At 44.3% G+C, this 18,166-nt stretch overlaps 1 protein-coding gene across 1 annotated transcript; it reads left to right on the top strand.

Moving 5' to 3' along the window:
• The first annotated feature begins 993 nt into the window (after positions 1–993).
• On the top strand, positions 994–14,935 carry LSM4 (LSM4 homolog, U6 small nuclear RNA and mRNA degradation associated). Its single transcript, XM_036742022.1, has 5 exons — positions 994–1,168; positions 3,876–3,917; positions 6,944–7,042; positions 11,318–11,501; positions 13,150–14,935. Exons 1-5 carry the CDS (start codon positions 1,166–1,168, stop codon positions 13,239–13,241), a joined length of 420 nt encoding a protein of 139 aa, XP_036597917.1. The 5' UTR covers positions 994–1,165; the 3' UTR covers positions 13,242–14,935.
• Positions 14,936–18,166: the final 3,231 nt, after the last annotated feature.

The raw sequence follows: 18,166 nt of genomic DNA, 5'->3' as shown, positions 1-18,166 counted from the left end.
CTGGAAAGATGCTCAGAGGACATCTCTCTATCACAGTTCAACCCCTACCTGAAGCAGGATATTCTCTCTAGAGCATTTCTGCATGAAGACCTCCAGTGACATGCATCTATCTCCCTAACCTTCCAAGCTGTTAAAGACTGCTATGATTTTTGGGAACTTCTTCAAGGTAAGCCCCAATCAGACCCTCTGCCACTTCCACCCACTGCTTCTAATTTTGCCCTCCAGGGGACCAGCAGGACGAGTCCAATCCACATGACGGCTCTTGAAATGTTACAAGGCGGCTGTCCCCTCAGCCGCGCCAGATCTTCCCTTCTCCGGGCTCCAGTTCTTTCAGCTCATCCTGGGCACCCTGCAGCTTGTCCTAGAATATGCCCCACCCCCCAAATAAACGCAGTCCTCCAGGTGTGGCCTGACAGGTGGAAGGCAGCAGGATCATTGCTTGGCACACGCTATTCTGCTCTCCACCTGGCCCAGGGTTTGGGGCTCACCTAGAAGCCGCAGATCCCACTTCTACAGTGCCTCTGAGGCTTTTTATCAAATACTTCCCTCATATAAAAATCCTGAGAGGCTTATGGATTGCATCTACAGATGGGGAAGCTGAGGTCCCGATTGCGTATAAGTGACTTGAGGCTTCTGACCCGGAGCTCTTCCTCTCCCGGCTGCCCCTGTAAGATCGGGGCGTCCAGGACCGAGAGCAGGCCGAGCTACCCCCTCGGAAGACGTGGGGTGGAGGGTCTAGTTTCTCCTCTCTCGGCCCTCCGCCCACAGACGCTGAGGGGACCTCAAGAGCGCAGCTCGCCTCCTCGCTTCCTCTCCGGAAGCTGCCGCGCGCACAGCCAGCGACCGTTACCCACAATGCCGCGGGCCTCCAGCTTCTTTTCAGCACCCTACAGAGGACTGCTTTACGGCAGTTGCGCGCCTGGGGCGCGAGGTCACTCTCCACCTGTCGGCGCCCTCGGCCTCTTTTCCCCGCCCCCTGAACCGCTCGGGATTGGTCAAGGTGTCGAGGGGTCGGGTAGTGACTGGCTGGCGAAGACGTCAGCCCGCCTTGTTCCGTGAGGCGCGGCCTGGAGGGAATTCTGAGTCCCTTGAGCTACGGCGGCGGCGGCGGCGGAAGTGACCGGAGTACCGCCGGCTCTTTCCCCGCCCCGGCGCGGCCGGCACCATGGTGAGGGGAGACTGAGGGAGACCGCACGGGGCGCCGGGGACCACGCTGGGATTCAGTCCCCGGCGCTGGCACGGGGAGGGGCAGGGACGGGGCTGGTACTCTGTGAGCCCCGGGACAAGGGTTGGGGGAGTGGAGGGGATCTCACGTGGGCCGAGGCGCGGCGAGACTCCCAGGCCTGCTCTTCCCCCTCTCCACCACCCCCTCATTCCTCTCCTCATCCCCTTCTCCTATCCTTCTTCCTCATCCCCCTTTCCTTATCTCACTCTCATCCCATTCCTCCTCATCTCTTCCTTCATCTCTCTTCTTATCCCCCTCCTCACATCCTCCTCATCCCCCTCCTCTTTATTTCTCTACTCATTTTCCTCCTTATCCCATCTCATTCTGTCCTCATTCCTCCTTATGCTCACACTCAACTCCAGAGGCTTCCTGTCACCTCCAAGATTCTCTGCCTGCCATTCAAAGCCTTTCTTAGCCTAGCCCCCATCCATCTTTCCAGTCTTCTTATGCCTTACTTCCTACTATGGATTCTTCATTCCGATGACACTGGCCTCCTTACTGTTCTTGGCACAAGACTTCCATCTTCTAGGTCCCAGCATTTCCTTCCATGTCCCCCGTGCCTAGAAAGCTCTCGCTCTTCACCTCTGTCCACTGACTTCCTTTAAGGCCCAACTAAAACCTCACCTTCTGCAGGAAGCCTTTCCCAACTCCTCTTCCTTTTAGTGCCTTCTTTCTGTTAATTATTTCCTGTTTATCTTGCATATGGTATGTTTGTACATATTTATTCATCGTCTCCCCCATTAGATTGTGAGCTCCTTGACAGGCATGGACTGTCTTTTGCCTCTGTCTCCCCAGCACCCAGTACAGTGCCTGGCCTTAAATGACTGATCCAACCCTCTCCTTTCCTCCTCTTCGTCTCCCCTCATCCCCCTTTTCATTCTTCTCCTCTTCCCCGTCATCCTCCCCTTATCTTGCTTCCTCATTTCCCTTCTTTTCCCTCATCCTCTATCACACCTCCTAATTGTGCTCATCCGCATCTGCCCAATCCCTGCCTTCTCATGCTATGTCATCTCTTCTCTTCATCATTCTCTTCCTCATCATCTCACATCCTCATCTCCCCTGCCCCCTTATCTCCCCTTTCTCCTTCCCTGTCTAAATCTAAATCCCTACTCTTAATCTCAGCATCTCTTTTCTTCATTGTTCCTCCTGCCCCATTTTCTTCATCCTCTCATGAACTACTTATATGATCTGGGCAAGTCACTTAACCACCTGAGCCCGAGTTTCCTTATCTCTAAAATAATGGGTTAGATTGCCTCAGATATCCCTTAGATCCTGTAATCTTTCTTTCTCTTCTCCAACTGTTTTTCCTACCCCTCCTCCTTCCCCTGTCCTCTTACCCCTCATTCTCATACCTTCATTTTATTTTTCGTCCCCTCATTTTCCCTCCTCATCCTGCCTCCATTCCTTCTTCATTTCTACTCATTGTTTCTTCCTTCCTTCATTTCCTATTCCCCTTATTCTCCTCTCCAACTTGTCCTTTTCCTCTCCCTTCCCACTGCTACTTCATGTTTTTCTTCTTACCACCCCCACTTTTCTCTTCATTTTCCGTCTTTTCTCTTTTTTACGTCCCTCTCTTACTCACCCCAGTCTCTTCCTCTTTCCACCTTAGGTTGGGGGACAAAGGTAGAGTTCAGAAACTTGCGTAATCAAGCAATTCTTTGATTAAAAAAAAAGGGTAGGGCTTCTTGACTGCTTCCTGTTTGGACTTCTGTAAGCTCCATCTCCCCTTCTTTCCCTGTTCTTTCTGTGCTGGGCCTCCCTTGAGTTATATAGCCGCAAACACGCGCATTTGGCCATCATAGACTCCTACAGGAAACCAACTGGGGAAGTGGACTTTGGCCCATTTTCCTGTTGAGCAGTGGCCCACGCTCACCAATGAATGATCCTTTGGAGGGGGTTCCTTAGAGCTCTTTTTCTTTAGAAAACCCTCAGATGCTTGTTCTAGTAACATACTAAAATTAGAAAGTCCATGGGCTTCCTTCTCAGACATTGCTAAGGATAGCCTTGGACCAGAGATTGTCAGAACTGAAAAGGCTTTTAGAGAATATCTTCTCCAGCCTTCTGATCTTACAGAGGAAGAAAACAAGCCGGGTGCCCAGGGCCACACACCAAACAAGCAGCCAGGCCAGGGCTGATGGCTCCCATTCCAGGGCTGTTTACACTACTCAGTAACATGTGAAAAATAAAATCCATAGTGCAGAGGTGTGAAATTTTGAATGTAGGAAAAAGTAACACTCCCTTGATGGCAAGGTCCATGAAGGGATTGGCTGCTTTGGGCAGGCATCCTGGGGCTCTTAGGAAGAGGAAAAAGGTTCTAAGCTTTGTGGTGTCTGATTCATAGCCTCCTGAACTATGGCAATAAAGGGACTTTATTGGCATTGGCTTCTGTGTCGAATACAAATGTAGCATTGTGAAAGTGGGAAGAGTAGTGTCCAGGTAAAATGTCATTGTTTGAATCCAGAATCACTGCTTGTATGTCTACTATCTAATTTAAAAACCTTGTGTCACATAGAAAATGAGGGGGAGGGACTTGGCAACCTTTAAGGGTCCAAGGGTCTAGCCTTTTAGGAATTGTGATCTCTGTTCTAAGAAAGACAGGCTTATGTTTTAGCTGATGGAATTTTCAATTGTCTTTTGTTTGCTTTCTTAGCTGCCCTTATCCTTATTGAAGACAGCCCAGAATCACCCCATGGTGAGTAGGCAATGTGGTGGCCACTTGATAAACTTGAATCTCAGACACCAGGAAGAGAACATGAGGGATCTTAAACCGTACATGCGGGAAATCTTTCTGTTTTTATTTTGAATCTTTGGTTGTCTAGGAAAGTATCCATGTTTTCTTTTCCTAAAAATGTTTTTCTTGAGATCTCTTGTTTTGACATCACCTTCATATGCAATTTTATCCCTTCCCCTCTCCTAGCACATACATTGTAGGAGAATAATAAATGTTTTTGGAATTGACTCAGCTCAGGTCACACAGGTAGTAAGATATAAAGCTGGGATTTGAACCTAGTTCCTCACTGTAAATGGGCTGTTCTTCCCAGTATGCCATAATCGCTTCTCCACTGGAGAGAGCCTTCCTACCTCCAGTGTCTCCCTTTTCCAGTCTCTCATGTGCACCAATGTCAAATCTTCCAACCATGTATCCCAAAATCTTTAGTGGTTTCTTTTGTCCTACTTGATTATAGCAAAGCTGCCTGGCTTCTAAGGCCCTTCAGAAAGGAGCCTCACACTACCTCCTTCTGACCTTATTTGACTGGTGACCAATCCATACCTTCTACCTAGTTAGGTCAGTTTCTTCACTGTCGCAGCAATTAGGTGTGTTCATTCCCATCCCTGTGCCTTATTAATATTGAGTGCCCTTAGATGAGCTATCCTTTGTCCCAACCCCTCCTGTTAAAATCTGAGCCATTTTCTTTTTTTTTGGTCTGAATTTAAGAAATAGAACAAGCATCTCCATAACAAAGTAGAATAGAAAAAAGAGGATTGTACGTGAAACTGCAAATCTATTATGTACAACTTGCTTTTCCTTTTAAATATATAATAAAGTTATTCTGTAACTTTCTCGTCCTCCCCTCCTTCCTCCACTCCCCCTAGAGATGGCTACCATTAGACACAAATATGCATGTATATGTAAATTCAGATACTTCTTTTTTTTTAATCAATTTTTTCTCTGGATGTAGATAGCATCTTCCTGCATAGGTCCTTTGTAGTTATTCTGGTTATTTATATAGTCAAAATGACTTGGTCACTGAAAGTTGCTTTTAAAACCATATTGCTGTTACTGTATTCAACATTCTCTTGGTTCTTCTCATTTGGTCTTCATTATTTCATGCAAGTCTTTTCATGTTTTTCTAAAATCATTGAGTTCTTCATTTCTTATAGCTCAGTAGTATTCCAACAAGATCATGTACCACAAGTTGTTTAGCCAATCCCCAGTTGATGGGCATGCTCACAATTTCCGGTTCTTTTCCACCACAAAGAGAACTGCTATAAATATTTTAGAACATGTAGGTTGTTTTCCTTAATTATCTTGGGAAAGAGACCTAATCATGGTGTTGCTGGCCCAAAGGGTATAGGCAGTTTTATAACTCTTTGGGCACAATTCTAAATTATTCCAAAATGGTTGGCCAGTCCACAGTTCCACCAATAATGGTTTGCGGCAGCTAGGTGGCACAGTGAGTAGAGCACCAGCCCTGGAGTTAGGAGGACTTGAGTTCAAATTCGGCCTCAGATACTTGACACATTTACTAGCTGTGTGACCTTGGGCAAGTCACTTAACCCCAATTGCCCTGCCAAAAAAAAACCAAAAAAAAATAATGAATTAGTGTTCAATTTTTCCACATCCCCTCCAACATTTGTTGCTTTCCCCTTCTATCATTTTTGCCAATCTGATAGGTGTAAAATGCAGTGTCAAAGTTGCTTTAATTTGCATTTCTCTGATCAACAATGATTTAGAGCATTTTTTCATGTGACTATAAATTGTTTTGATTTCATCAGAAAATTACCTGTTCATATCCTTTGACCATTTATCAATTGAGGAATGACTCGTATTTGTGTAGATTTGATAAAGCTTTTTATGTATTTGAGATATGACCCCTTTATCTGAGAAACCATCTATAAAAATTTTTTTCCCAATTTTCTGCATTCTATGCTGATCTTGGCTCTACATTGGTTTTACTTATACAAACTTTTTAATTTAATGTAATTGAAATTCTCCATTTTATACCTCACAATGCTCTGTATCTCTTGTTTATTCATAAACTGCCTATCCATAAGTTTTATAAGGAATGTGTTCCATGTTCTTCAGATTTTTCTTGTAACATTTCCCTTTATGTTTGGTCATGTATCCATTTTGACCTCATCTTGGGAAATGGTGTAAGATTTTGGTCTAAGCCCAATTTCTGCCAGACTGCTTTCCAGTTTTCCCAATAATTTTTACCAAATAATGAGTTCTTTTCCCCAAAACTTAAGTCTTTACCTTTATCAGACACAAGATTACTATAGTCATTTGCTTCTGCAGGTTGTATGTTCGCCCTATTCCAGTCATCTGCCTTTTTATTTCTTAGCCAATACCAGATGGTTTTGATACTTACTGCCTTAAAATATAGTTTAAGATCTGGTACTGCTAAACGTCTTTCCTTCACATTTTTTTTCATTTGTTCATTTGATATTCTTGACCTCTTCTTCCTCCAAATGATTTTTGTGATATTTTCTAATACAGTTAAAATAACTTTTTGGTAATTTAATTCTGATGGCATTAAATAAATAGATTAATTTAGGTAAAATTGTCATTTTTATTATATTGGCTCTAAAAGTTTTTTATGATTTTGTTCATATGGTGCCTGTGTTTGTTTTGGCAGGTGTATTCCCAGGTATTTTATACTGTTTAGAGTTATTTTAAATGGGATATCTCTTAATGTCTCTTCTTGCAGAGTTTTGTGGGTTAATATAGGAATGCTGGTGATTTATGTGTGTTTAGAGCCATCATATGCCTCTTTCATGAGTATTCCAATTCTCATGACCCCTCCACTTTCCTTTCCTATGAAACAGAACTTGGAGCCATTAGTACTAAATTATATGCTATTTTGTAGTTTTTCTACATAGATGCTCAATTAAATTTCTTGAAGGCAGAATTAATCTTCTTAGCATATAACAGACAAAGTAAATACTTGGTAGTCGATTAGCTAATGTATGGCTTGAATTTTATTGTTTTTCTAGTTGGTAGAACTAAAAAATGGTGAAACCTACAATGGGCACCTTGTGAGTTGTGATAACTGGATGAACATCAATTTGAGAGAGGTCATCTGTACATCCAGGGTAAGTGTGCCTTTGCAGAACACATTGCCTGCTGGCCTTAGAGGTCATCTGGGCCAACCTCCTTATTTCACAAATCTGGAAACTGAGGAACAGAAACGGAAAGTCACAGAGAGAATAGTCATTTAGTAAGTACCCTAAATATGCAAGGAATTGTGCTAGAAGGTGGGATACGAAGACTGAGGTAAAGCAGACCCTGCCCTCAAGGAGCTTGTGCTACTGAAATAGAATGCCAAGATGAGATTCAAGTCCAGGTCCTCTTTCTGCAAGGCTGGTGCTATTTCTACTAGACCATACTTTCTTTGACCCTACAAACCCAATTAACAAAAACTTATTTTCTCCCTTCTATCCTACCCCCCTCCATTGAGAAGAAAAGAAAAATGAAACCCTTTTAGCAAAAATTCACAATTTCCTTGTTGGCATATTGTAAAATGTACGTCTCATTCTGCATCTTAGAGTCTCAGTGCCTCTGTCAGGAATTGCTAGTGTGGTTCATCGTTGGTGCTGTTAGTAATTTCTTAAAACAAAACCGTATTCTGTTACATTCATATACCATATTTTGTTGAGCTATTCCTCAGTTGATGGGCACTTCCTTCCTTTTGGTTTGTGCGTGTGAGTCCTCATCCTTTCTTTGATCTCTTTGGGGCAGGCCTGGTCGTGGTATCACAGGGTCAGAGGTTAGGCACAATTTAATGACTTTGGGGGAGCAGTTCCACATTGCTTCCCAGAGTGGTTGGACCAGTTCCCAGCTCTGCCAATAGGGCATTAGTGTGCGGTGCCTGTTTTCTTGCAACCCCTCCAGCGTTGATCATTTTCCTTTTATTTTGCCATCTTTGCCAGGATGATGGTGTGAAGTGGAACCTTAGGGTTGCTTCCATTTGCACTTCTTTAATTGTTAGTGATTTGGAGCATTCTTTTCACTAGACTTCTTCCTTTGCACGCTGCCTGTTCCTGTTCTTCCTCACAGTGTCTTGTTCCCTAGGAGGCTTTAGTTGGCACCCGTGTGTGCACACATACTAGGGCACTGTGCAGAATCACTTGCTCCTGTTGCTGCTGCTACTGTTATGAACAATAAGAACTAGGATTTCCGAAATTCTTTCTGGTTTTCAAAACGCTGTCTTTCTAAGCCCCTGTGAGCTTGGTAGTGAAGTGCTATCTTGATTTTACAAAGGGGGAAACTGAGGCTTAGAAAAGTGACAGAAGTTGGCCAGGCTCATGTAGCTCGAGGTGGCAGGGCCTTGCTGTGGGCTGGGCTTTCACCTTCAAAACTGGGGTCCTTTTTACCACACGTAGAGGAGACCGTTGATTTTAAAGGACATTCCATCTTTCTTCATCTTCCCTGCTACCATTCCCATATTGTGACTTGTTAATATTAAGATTTTTTTCCTCCCTCACTCATTGAGACTACCTCTAAGGGATCTGTCATAGTTCCACTTGCTGGTGTTAGTTTCAATGAAGACGAGTTTGAGTTTGGAAGGATCATGGCATAGAATTGAAGGGGGCAGGAAGGGAATAAGCATCTATATAGTACCTGCTAGGTGCCAGGCACTGTGCTAAACAACAGCCCTTTGAGGTAGGAGCTGTTATTACCTCCATTTTGCAGTTGAGCAGACTGAGGCAGACAGGTGAAGTAACTTGCCCAGGATCACGTAACTAAGATGTATCTGAGACCGGAGTCCTCCTGACTCTAGGCCCTGCCTTCTGTCTACACCTCGATGCTGGCACCAGTTTAGTTTTATTATTTAACTTTTGATTTTTGTGACCCAAAGTCTCTCAAAAGACCTAAATCCTAGTAGCTCTGCTAGACTCCATGTGTGACCTTGTGCAGATCACTTCCTTGCTGTGGGCTTCTAGTTTCCTTATCTGTAAAAGGAAGCTCTTGGCGGAGGTCAGGGTTTGATGTTTTCTGTGGCATGTACCCCTTTGGCAATCTAGGGAAGCTTGTGGGTCCCTTCTCAGAATAATGCTTTTATATATAAAAATGTGTAAGATTAGAAAGAAAACCAAGTATAGTGAAGTACAGTTATCAGAAAGTTCACAGGCTGTGGATTAAGAAACTCTGGACTAGGTCATCTCCAAAGCCAGTTAGTTCTGATGCTGTTTGTTTGGAAAATACTGGTTGGAGATGAGGGAGGGGTAACAGTTACTGAACAAAACCCAGTAATGGCCACTAGATGGTGCAGAGAACAGCATTGGAAGTCAGACACACTTTGTTGGCACCAAGAGATTAGTTTGTTTATTCCTCAGCAGAGAACTGAAAGAAGGAAGTAAAGAGACAAGACAGCCTTCCTTGTACACTAAGCTAAATGCCACCCGGTGGTAAAGGTGTCTTAAATTTAGCAAGATTTCTCCCCATCCTGTGTCTTTGAGAAAAATGAGAAGCTCTCTCCTAATTGGCAACACCAAGGAGTAGGCATTAGTTCTATCCACCTGGCATAGGTTTATGAAGAAGGCAAACGTTTCCTCTGTAGCGCTCAAATTCTTTCTTAGATTTGTTCTGGAGTTCATTGAAATGTCTTCTACACTTAATGAACAGAGCTTTAAAGCTTAGAAATCATCTAGTCCCAGTCCCATCACTTTGCAGATGGGGAAATGGAAGCCTAGGAAGGGAGATGACCTTCCCTTTGCAGTATAGCCAGTTAGTAACTGAAGCCAGATTAGAGTTGACACTGCTCTTTCTTCTGCACTGGGCTGTTTCCCTTTGTCTAAGCCGTAGCCAAATAATTGGGAGATAGAGGGCTGAAAGGGCCCCAGAGCATGGACTGTCAGAGCTGGGGAGGCCCCGAGGACATGGAAGGCGCAGGATACATTTCAGATTAGAAAGGGAAAGAGGCAGAGTGCAGGGAATAGTCGTAGTGGTAATGATAATAATAAATAATAGCATTTATATAGTGTTTGAAGGTTTGCAGAGCGTTTTACAAATATCAGAACAGCTCTTTAAGGTAGGAGCTATTGTTATTTTCGGTTTTACAGTTGAGGAAACTGAGTCTAAGAGGACTTAAGTGACTTTCCCAGGAACCTACAGCTAGTTAATCGTCTGAGGCTGATTTAAATTCATGTCTTCCTGACTCTAAGTCCAGAGTTCTGTCTGCTGCACCACCCTGCTCCTTCGGTAAAAGGCAGAAGAAAGCAGAGGTTAGACTTCTTTGACCAGTTTCAATAAACTCTCTAGTGAACAGTTTTCTACTTAGAGTAACAAGAGACCATGGTTTGAATTCTGGCTCTGATACATAGTGGCTGGCCACGTGACCAAAGATGCTTCTCCTCTTAGTCTCCAATCGGATAATGACACCTTTAGTGCCAGTTTCATAGTTGGGAGGATCAAATGCGATAATATATATGAAATACCAAGCAAATATTAGAGCAATCTAGGACTGTTATTAAAATTCATAATGTCAGAGTTGGAAAAACTTTTAACCAGTGAACACACATTCTGGGTGCCAAAGGGGTAATGTCCAAGACCCTCCCTAAGGTGGATAGGGTCAGAATAGAGGACCAGGACTAGGGTCAGAACCCCGATTCCTAGCCTCATACTGCTGCTTAGTCTTGTGCATATTTAATTTACTTTGTCTTGTGTTTATTGAGTTGTCAGTTATATGACCAGCACTGTCTTAAGTACTGCAAGGAGAGGAAAGAAAGATTAGATGTAATCATTGCCTTCCAGGGTCTCTCTGACAAGAGAACAGTACAGGGCTGTGTGATGATGTGTTAGACTGGCTGGAACCAATTCCCAAGGAGTGGAAGGGGCTTTGGGTTAGAAGGTGGGGAGGGCTTGGAGATCATTGGGTCTAGGCTTCTCATTTTTCAGACGAGAAAACTAAAAGCCCTTACCTTCTCTGGGCCTCAGTTTCTCCACCTGTAAAATGAGAGGGTTGGGCAAGGTAATCTTCGGCCCTGCTGACATTGCTGTTTCCTGACAGAAGAGATGTTTGTGGGCCACAGTGTTTGGGTAATGCCTCCTGGAGGGGCTTTGGGGTGGCCAAGTAGGAAAGGGCATTTCAGGAGGTAAAAGAGAAAAGAACAGCAGCTTGGACTCAGAACTGGAAATGATCATGTTCAGTTCACAGGCCCCAGAGGGAGCTCTGCTCCCTAGACTTGTGCTTGTTGTTTTTGACATGATCAGTACCCCTGTCCACCTGCCCCCCACATAATCAGAGACCCTCCCTGAGCCTGGGGAGGAAGGAGGGTTGGGGGGAGGGAGCAGCTGCTCCATGGTAGACAGGAGATCTCCAGCTCTTGCTGCCCTCCAGCCTGAAAACATTGATATTTCCTCCCCAGGATGGTGACAAGTTCTGGCGAATGCCTGAGTGCTACATCCGAGGCAGCACCATTAAATACTTGCGGATTCCCGATGAGATTATTGACATGGTAAAAGAAGAGGTGGTGTCCAAGGGCAGGGGCCGAGGTGGCGTGCAGCAGCAGAAGCAGCAGAAGGGGCGCGGTGCAGGTGGAGCTGGCCGGGGTGAGTGCCCAACTGGGCCTGGGCGGGCCGGGCAGGGTGGCCTGCGTTGACCATTTCACACTGGTCTATAAGGTTGGGTGCTTATTTAGTTAACCTTGAGCTCTAGGACCTTTAGAAAAGAGAGTGGCAGCAGTGAATGGAGTGACCTCCACCTTCTGACTCTGCATTGACATCCTTAGCTGAGGCTGTCATTTCAGTCAGTAGAACCCACATAACTGCCTGTTTCTGAAGGGGTCTGATTTCCTGCCCAGTCCAGAAAGCCATTTGTAAGGAAGGCTGTGGCTCTGGGGAGTTTGGGGTAGGCGGTGGGGGTGGACTTTGCTCTTCCAAAAGCCCTCTCAGGATTTACTTCTAAATAAACTGACAACAAAAGTTACCCACTGAAGCCCAGGCTGCTGGTTGGTTAGAATAAAAACACAGAATGTCAGAAGTGGGAGGGACCTTAGAACATAGAATGTCAGAGGGGGAGGAGATTTAGAATAATTTAGAATATAGAGTATTAGAGGTGGGAGGGACTTTAAGATACAGAAAGCCAGATGAGAGGGACTACTCCTCGCTTCCAGTATCCCCCAAAAGGGTTCCAGGCTCTGCTTCAACACCTCCAGTATTGGGGAGCTCATTAGCTCATGTATCAGCCCATTCCATTTTCTCACAGCTCTCATTGTTAGGACATTCTTCCTGAGATTAAACTTCAATCTGGCTCTTTGTGACATGATAAGGTCACATGATAGAGCTAGGCCTGGGATGTGCTTCCTCCTAGTCTAATATTTGCAGCTTCTTTAGCAAACTTCTCTCGTTTCTCTTATTTTAATACAATGAATTAATTTAATTATTGAATTCCCTTGGACAGTATTATGGACTGTCAGGAAGGCATCTTAAGAATCTTTACTGTTTTATAGCTAACTAAATGCCTGGGACAAAGGCTGAGACAGTTTCACCTTGCCTAGCTTATCCGGTCTGTTAGCTGGGAGGGTCTGCCCAGAAGTGAACAACAAGAATCCTCTGAAGCTCTTAAGTTTCTGGGGTGTTACGCTCCAGCATTCAGTCTCCCACCGAGCCTTCCCCATCAGACCATAAACTCTCTGGGCTCATTGCTCCATTACAGGGATTTTTGAAAGAGAACTCCAATTGTTGTCATTCATTCACCAGCTATATATTAAATGCCTGTTGTGTATAATGTCCCGTATTCAGTATCCCATCACCTTCAGAAAACATGACTTTGTGAGTAGCCGGAGTCTTGTGAGCCCCCTTTTTCTGATCTGTGAGTATGAGGGCAGTAGGAAATCCACAGAACTTGGACCACATTGAATTTCCAGACTCAATAGAGGTCCACTGTGTGAGCTTCTTCCTCCAGCCCTTCTCAATGCTTTTGTGATTAAACAAGCAGAATCTTCTTCCATTACTTCTCATGGGGCAGCTGAAATAACCCAGCCAAGGTGAATGTGCCTGAACAGGTCAAGACTTCACACCAGGAATGTGGGCTGAGTCTGTCCGGCCACCTTTGCAGCAGCCCTTGCATGTGGGCTTGAGTATAGCTCCATACCCAGGGGTGCTGGGTGCCTTGCATTAGGAGAAAACACAGCTACAGAACACTACACAGAGAACATGCCAGCTGCCTTTGATTCTTAGGATCTTTGTGCTCCCACAGGTGTGTTTGGAGGTCGAGGCCGAGGAGGGATTCCTGGCAGTGGAAGAGGACAGCAGGAGAAAAAGCCAGGCCGGCAGGCTGGGAAGCAGTGAAGGAGTGACCATGGCCTTGGCCTGGCCTTGCCAGAGACTTTGATGGGAAGACGCCTTTGCTGCTGCCTTGTACTGGCCTCATGATTTGGTGTCCTATTTCTAATTTTCAGTTAATGAATCTGTTTTTAAAAAAAGAAAGTTGGGGGCTGCGCAGGTGTTGGGGAAGAATCCCATGAATCATGTTTTTTGTAATCATTTGAAATCCTCTTTAGGTAAAGTTAGAGTAGTCATTGGCTCATTTCATATGGGGGCTTTTTAGTTTCTTTACCTCCTTGGTTCCTGGGGACTTGATTCCTAGGAAAAGTTCAACCCTATTTCATTTGAAAGATTCTGAACCCTTTTTTTAAGTGTAGCCAAACATGGTGGTCTTTGTTCCTGTTTTAAGGGTATTTCAGGCATTTCCAGAGTGGTTTTCTTGTGCTGCCGTCTGTCTTGTGATGTTTGCTTTAAGATTTGGGCATTTCTGACACATGGCAGGTTTTTTCCTTCAAAGTTACAAGCCCTGAAACTGTCAGGGAGGTGTTTCCTTTAAATCTGTTCCCCAACCTTGCTGCTTCTTCTTTTTTTTTTTTTTAAAAACTAAAAATAGAGGTTGGAACTTGTTTCAGAGAATAATTATTGGAGTTGTTTTCCCTTCTTCTCCCAGCATTTGTTTTGGGGAAACCACTTTAGTTTGTGTGACTGAAATAAAAATAATAAACCATAAGCTGAAAATTAATAATTCCTTTCTACATGCTCAACAGATAAGCATGTGATTTCTTCATTCTCAGACTGCCATGGAGCATATTCCCACTCTCGCTCCTCAGGAAACCCCACTCCCTAGAAAGATGGTGGGTTTGAGTATTGTACTATTCACTTTCTTTGTGGCACCAGAGCTGTCCCACTGGCAAACCTCTTATCTCTTGGTTCTCTGACACACGTGTCCCTTTCAGAAGTTAAACTAGTATACAGAAACACCTGTTACTTTTAAACATCAAGATTCTGGGGGTAGAAATAGAAGATTTTTATTTCAATGGTTTGAAATTCTAACATCATCCTGCGTTTTTTTCATTTTCGGGGGGGGAAAATTCTCACCTTCCTTTCCCCTCCTTTCCACTTCTGCAGAGACATTTTATGTATTGAGATTGTAGCCAAGATTTTGCTTTGAAATGATTCTCTGAAATGTATGTGGAGAACCTTCAGAGACATCTAAAGTGTGGGCACACTTCAGCCCTTTGGATGTACCTCTTAAAGTATGTGGCAGGGGAGTTTGTACTGTTTGTATTTGCTATCCTGGGTCTCTTACAGTCACTTTCCTATCCTGGGAAAACCTCGAACTGAAGTTGTATAGGGATGCAGCAAGAAATACTTGAAAAAATATTCTCATTGAGTTTTTCCACACTCCTTTAGAAATAAGAAACCCATTTCCTTTAGAAATATAGAGATTGTATATTTTGTCTCAAAAATTTGTCTTGAAAAATAGAGCCAGATTTTTGGGGGTAGGTGGGAGGAACGTTACAGGTAACAAGAAGGTTTTATCTGAGAGACAACTCTCTTTTTTAAAAGATGAAGATGAAAAAAACCATATCCAGTGTTGTAAGCAAGAAGAAGCATAGGTTAACGAGGTTTTACATATATGCATATTTTCTCGATGATGACTTGGTTGAATCCATCCTGAATGGTGATTGGAATAAATGCTATGTTGACCGATAGAATATTATTTGCTTCTTATATCTTCAGCCAAGCTGTGCCTACGTCCTCCTCTGTGTCTTTGCACTTGGAACATTTTATGTGACAGAATAAGGGGCTTGTTCCAGATCTTAGAATCATGTTACTAAGAATTAGAAAGTGACCTCAAAGGCTAGCTAGTCCAACCTCCCACCCGTTGCCACAACTCTTCAGCATCCCTGGCAGGGGGTCATCATCAAGTCTCAAATCAGTAGCTACAGTTCATCCCCCCTAAAATGAACTGTTTTGAATCTTTGTCCTCTCCGGGAGAGTAATTAAGCTGCTGTAAGTGATATCTTCTAAGTTTGTATGACGTTACAACTGGAAAACTCAATACAGAAATCTCTGTAGCATTCTTGACAAGCGGTTTGTTGAGCCAAAATCTGCCTTTCTGTAATTTCCTTTATTGATACTGGTTCTACCCTCAGGGGCAAAGTACAGAGCCTGTTCCATCTCCTCTGTGATCACCTTTCAGATACTGGAAGACATTGATCATGGAAACCTCTTTCACCAAGCCAGCAGAGCCTCCAGTCCCCCTTCCCACTCTCATTGCCCTCTTGTAGATTCACTCTGGTTTGCCAATGACTTGTTAAAATGTAACCAGAGCTAGACACAGTACCAGTGGGGCAGATGATGGCGGGTCTATCACTTGTTCTGGATGCTACACAAATATTAAGTATCTTTTTCAGCTACCATGTTATTCTATAGACTCATGTTTACAGCCACTAAAATCTGCGGGCCGCCTACCCTAGTTCTACTGATGAAAGAGTCACCCTTTTCTGCCTACATAAATTCTCCCTGGTTAACCTAAGTTTTGAATAATGGATTAACCCAAAATCATTTTGCAAAATCCTAGAATGAGAAAAGACTTTAGTCCAACTTAACTGGGTAGGAATTTTCTCTAGGGAAACTGGGTGGATAAAGCAGTAGATAAAGTGCCAGGCCTGGAGTCAGGAAGACTCATCTGGTCTCAGACGTTAGCTGTGTGACCCTGGGCAAGCACTTAACACCATCTGCCTCGGTTTCCTCATCTGTAAAATGAGTCAGAGACAGAAACGGCGACCCACACTAGCATCTTTGCCAAGAAGACCCCAAATGGGGTCATGAAGACAGCAAAGGGATTCTCTATAATATCCCCAAGCCTTTGTGCTAATGATGGAGGGATCACTGCCTATTGGCAGCCTGTTCCACTTTTGGAATCACTATGAAGTATTTCCTTCTAGCCTAGCTCTGCAGCTTCCCTTATTCTGGTTCTGGTCTGGGGCAGGGGACAGTGTTGTTCAGTGGGGGAGAGCACCATCTCTGGAGTCACTTATGCTTTGTGTGATCCTGGTCAAGTCACAACTTCCCTGGACCTCAGTTTCCTTGGGAAAACAGGGTAGCTTCTGACATCTCATTTAGCTATAGCTAGATCCCAAGACTATTCCATACCCTCTTAACTAATAGACCTTCAAATACCGTTTTCTCCAAGCTAAAGGTTCCCATTTCTTTCAATCAATCCTTATGCGGCACAGACACAAGTTGTATATGTATGCCATCCAAGTTTTATAATCTGGATGCCCAGACCCAGCACTCCAGATGGAGTCCAACCAGGGCAGGATAGTGGAACAGCGCCCTCCCTTTTGTGCACACAATGCCTCTATTAATGCTCTCTAAGATTGAGTTAGCCAAACTCTCTTCCCTTAATTTCCCCAGATCCCTCTGCTTCTCATTCTTAGCTCAGTAACCCCACTAAAAACTCCCAACCTCCTTGGTTGAGTAGAGATCCCAACTTTGAGTCTCACATTCTTCCCAACTGGCCTTTCTTTGGGAAATTGTTTAATTTATTCATTCGCTGAATGCCTGCTCCATTCAAGGCACTGTACAGGGTCTTAAAGAAGAATTCACCCCAAATCTTGCCCCTAAGGAACAAAATAGTACCCAGAACAACCACAATGCCGGGCAGACCACGAGAAAAACATGGGAGAGGTACAAACAATTCGGTTCAGAAGATGAAGAGGGATACCTCGAGTGGTGGGGGGGGAGGGGAAGATCAGCCTACCTCCAAGGCTTAACTGTTATTGTCCTTCATGTGCCTGCCCTGGTCAAACTGGCCTTCCTGTCGCCTATACATGACTGTCCATCTTACACCTGCCTTTGCACTGGCCATTCTTCATGCCGGGGATGCAGATCTTAACTGCTGCCTCTTAGAATTCCTGCTTTCTTTTGAGGCATAGCTTAAGTACCTCTTCCTACAGGAGGCCTTTCATGATTCCCTCAATTGTGAGGGCTCAGTTACTTTGTATTTACTATTTGTGGATAGTTCTCTGTTACATATAAGGGGTTTTTTTGTTTTGTTTTGTTTTGTTTTTACTAACAATGTCAACTCTTGAGGGCAGGCAACATGTTTTGTGTATTCATCCTTCTTGCCAAATACAGTACCTGGCATCTGATCTAAACTTTTATCTCCCTCTAGAAATGAGCATTGGGCTCTGCACACTGTAGGTGCTTAATAAATGTTGGTTGGATTGTAATGTTCAATCAAAGTAGGTCCAGTGGTGCAGTTACTGGTGCAGACACTGAGGGAATGAGACCTTCGTTGGGTATGGTCAGTGGAACTCCCCTGGAATCTGTGCTTCTCTCCCCCTTGCTTCCAGACTTCTGGTTTTCAAGTGGGCCCCAGTACTTGGCAGCTAACCAAGCAGCAAGTTGGAACCCATCATCTTCGCTAGCACAGACACACCCATGCAAGATACCAAAGACCTCATCTTCAAGTCTCCCCTCCAGGATTCTGAGAAACTTCACTCACAGCTCCCCAGAACAAGAAGGGAAACTGAACATAAAGGAACCGGTTCCTAATGTCAGGCTTTCAGGCCTCTCTTTCCATGTAATGATCACTTAGAACTGTGAGGCCCTTCCCTTCTGCTCAGGAGAGAGCAGTCCTAACCAGTTATTATCTGGTTGATAATAAGCTTCAAGTCCAGACGTTGTATCTTAGCTCAGCCTAATCATGGTGCCGACTATTATAGACCCGAGTCCCAGGTGAGTTACCTGTCCTGGCAGGTGAAAGGAGGACAGTGGGGGCAGAAGAGTCCCGGGTGTCCCTTTAACTCTTGACTTTTGCTGCAGGTTAAAATACTGTAAATACCACTCCAAACCACTATGACAGCATGACTCACTGGGGCTGGGAGTGCCCCCTGCTGCCCTTGGCATTCAGCTAGCAGGCTTGGATACACTGT

The sequence above is a fragment of the Trichosurus vulpecula genome, chromosome 1, assembly GCF_011100635.1.
Source record: "Trichosurus vulpecula isolate mTriVul1 chromosome 1, mTriVul1.pri, whole genome shotgun sequence".
NCBI lineage: Eukaryota > Metazoa > Chordata > Mammalia > Diprotodontia > Phalangeridae > Trichosurus > Trichosurus vulpecula.
This window is presented reverse-complemented; position numbering and strand designations above follow the sequence as displayed.

Coding starts and splice junctions, on each gene's coding strand:
- LSM4 (XM_036742022.1), top strand. Junction 7,043..11,317: donor AGGTCATCTGTACATCCAGG/GTAAGTGTGCCT, acceptor TTTCCTCCCCAG/GATGGTGACAAGTTCTGGCG. Junction 11,502..13,149: donor TGCAGGTGGAGCTGGCCGGG/GTGAGTGCCCAA, acceptor GTGCTCCCACAG/GTGTGTTTGGAGGTCGAGGC.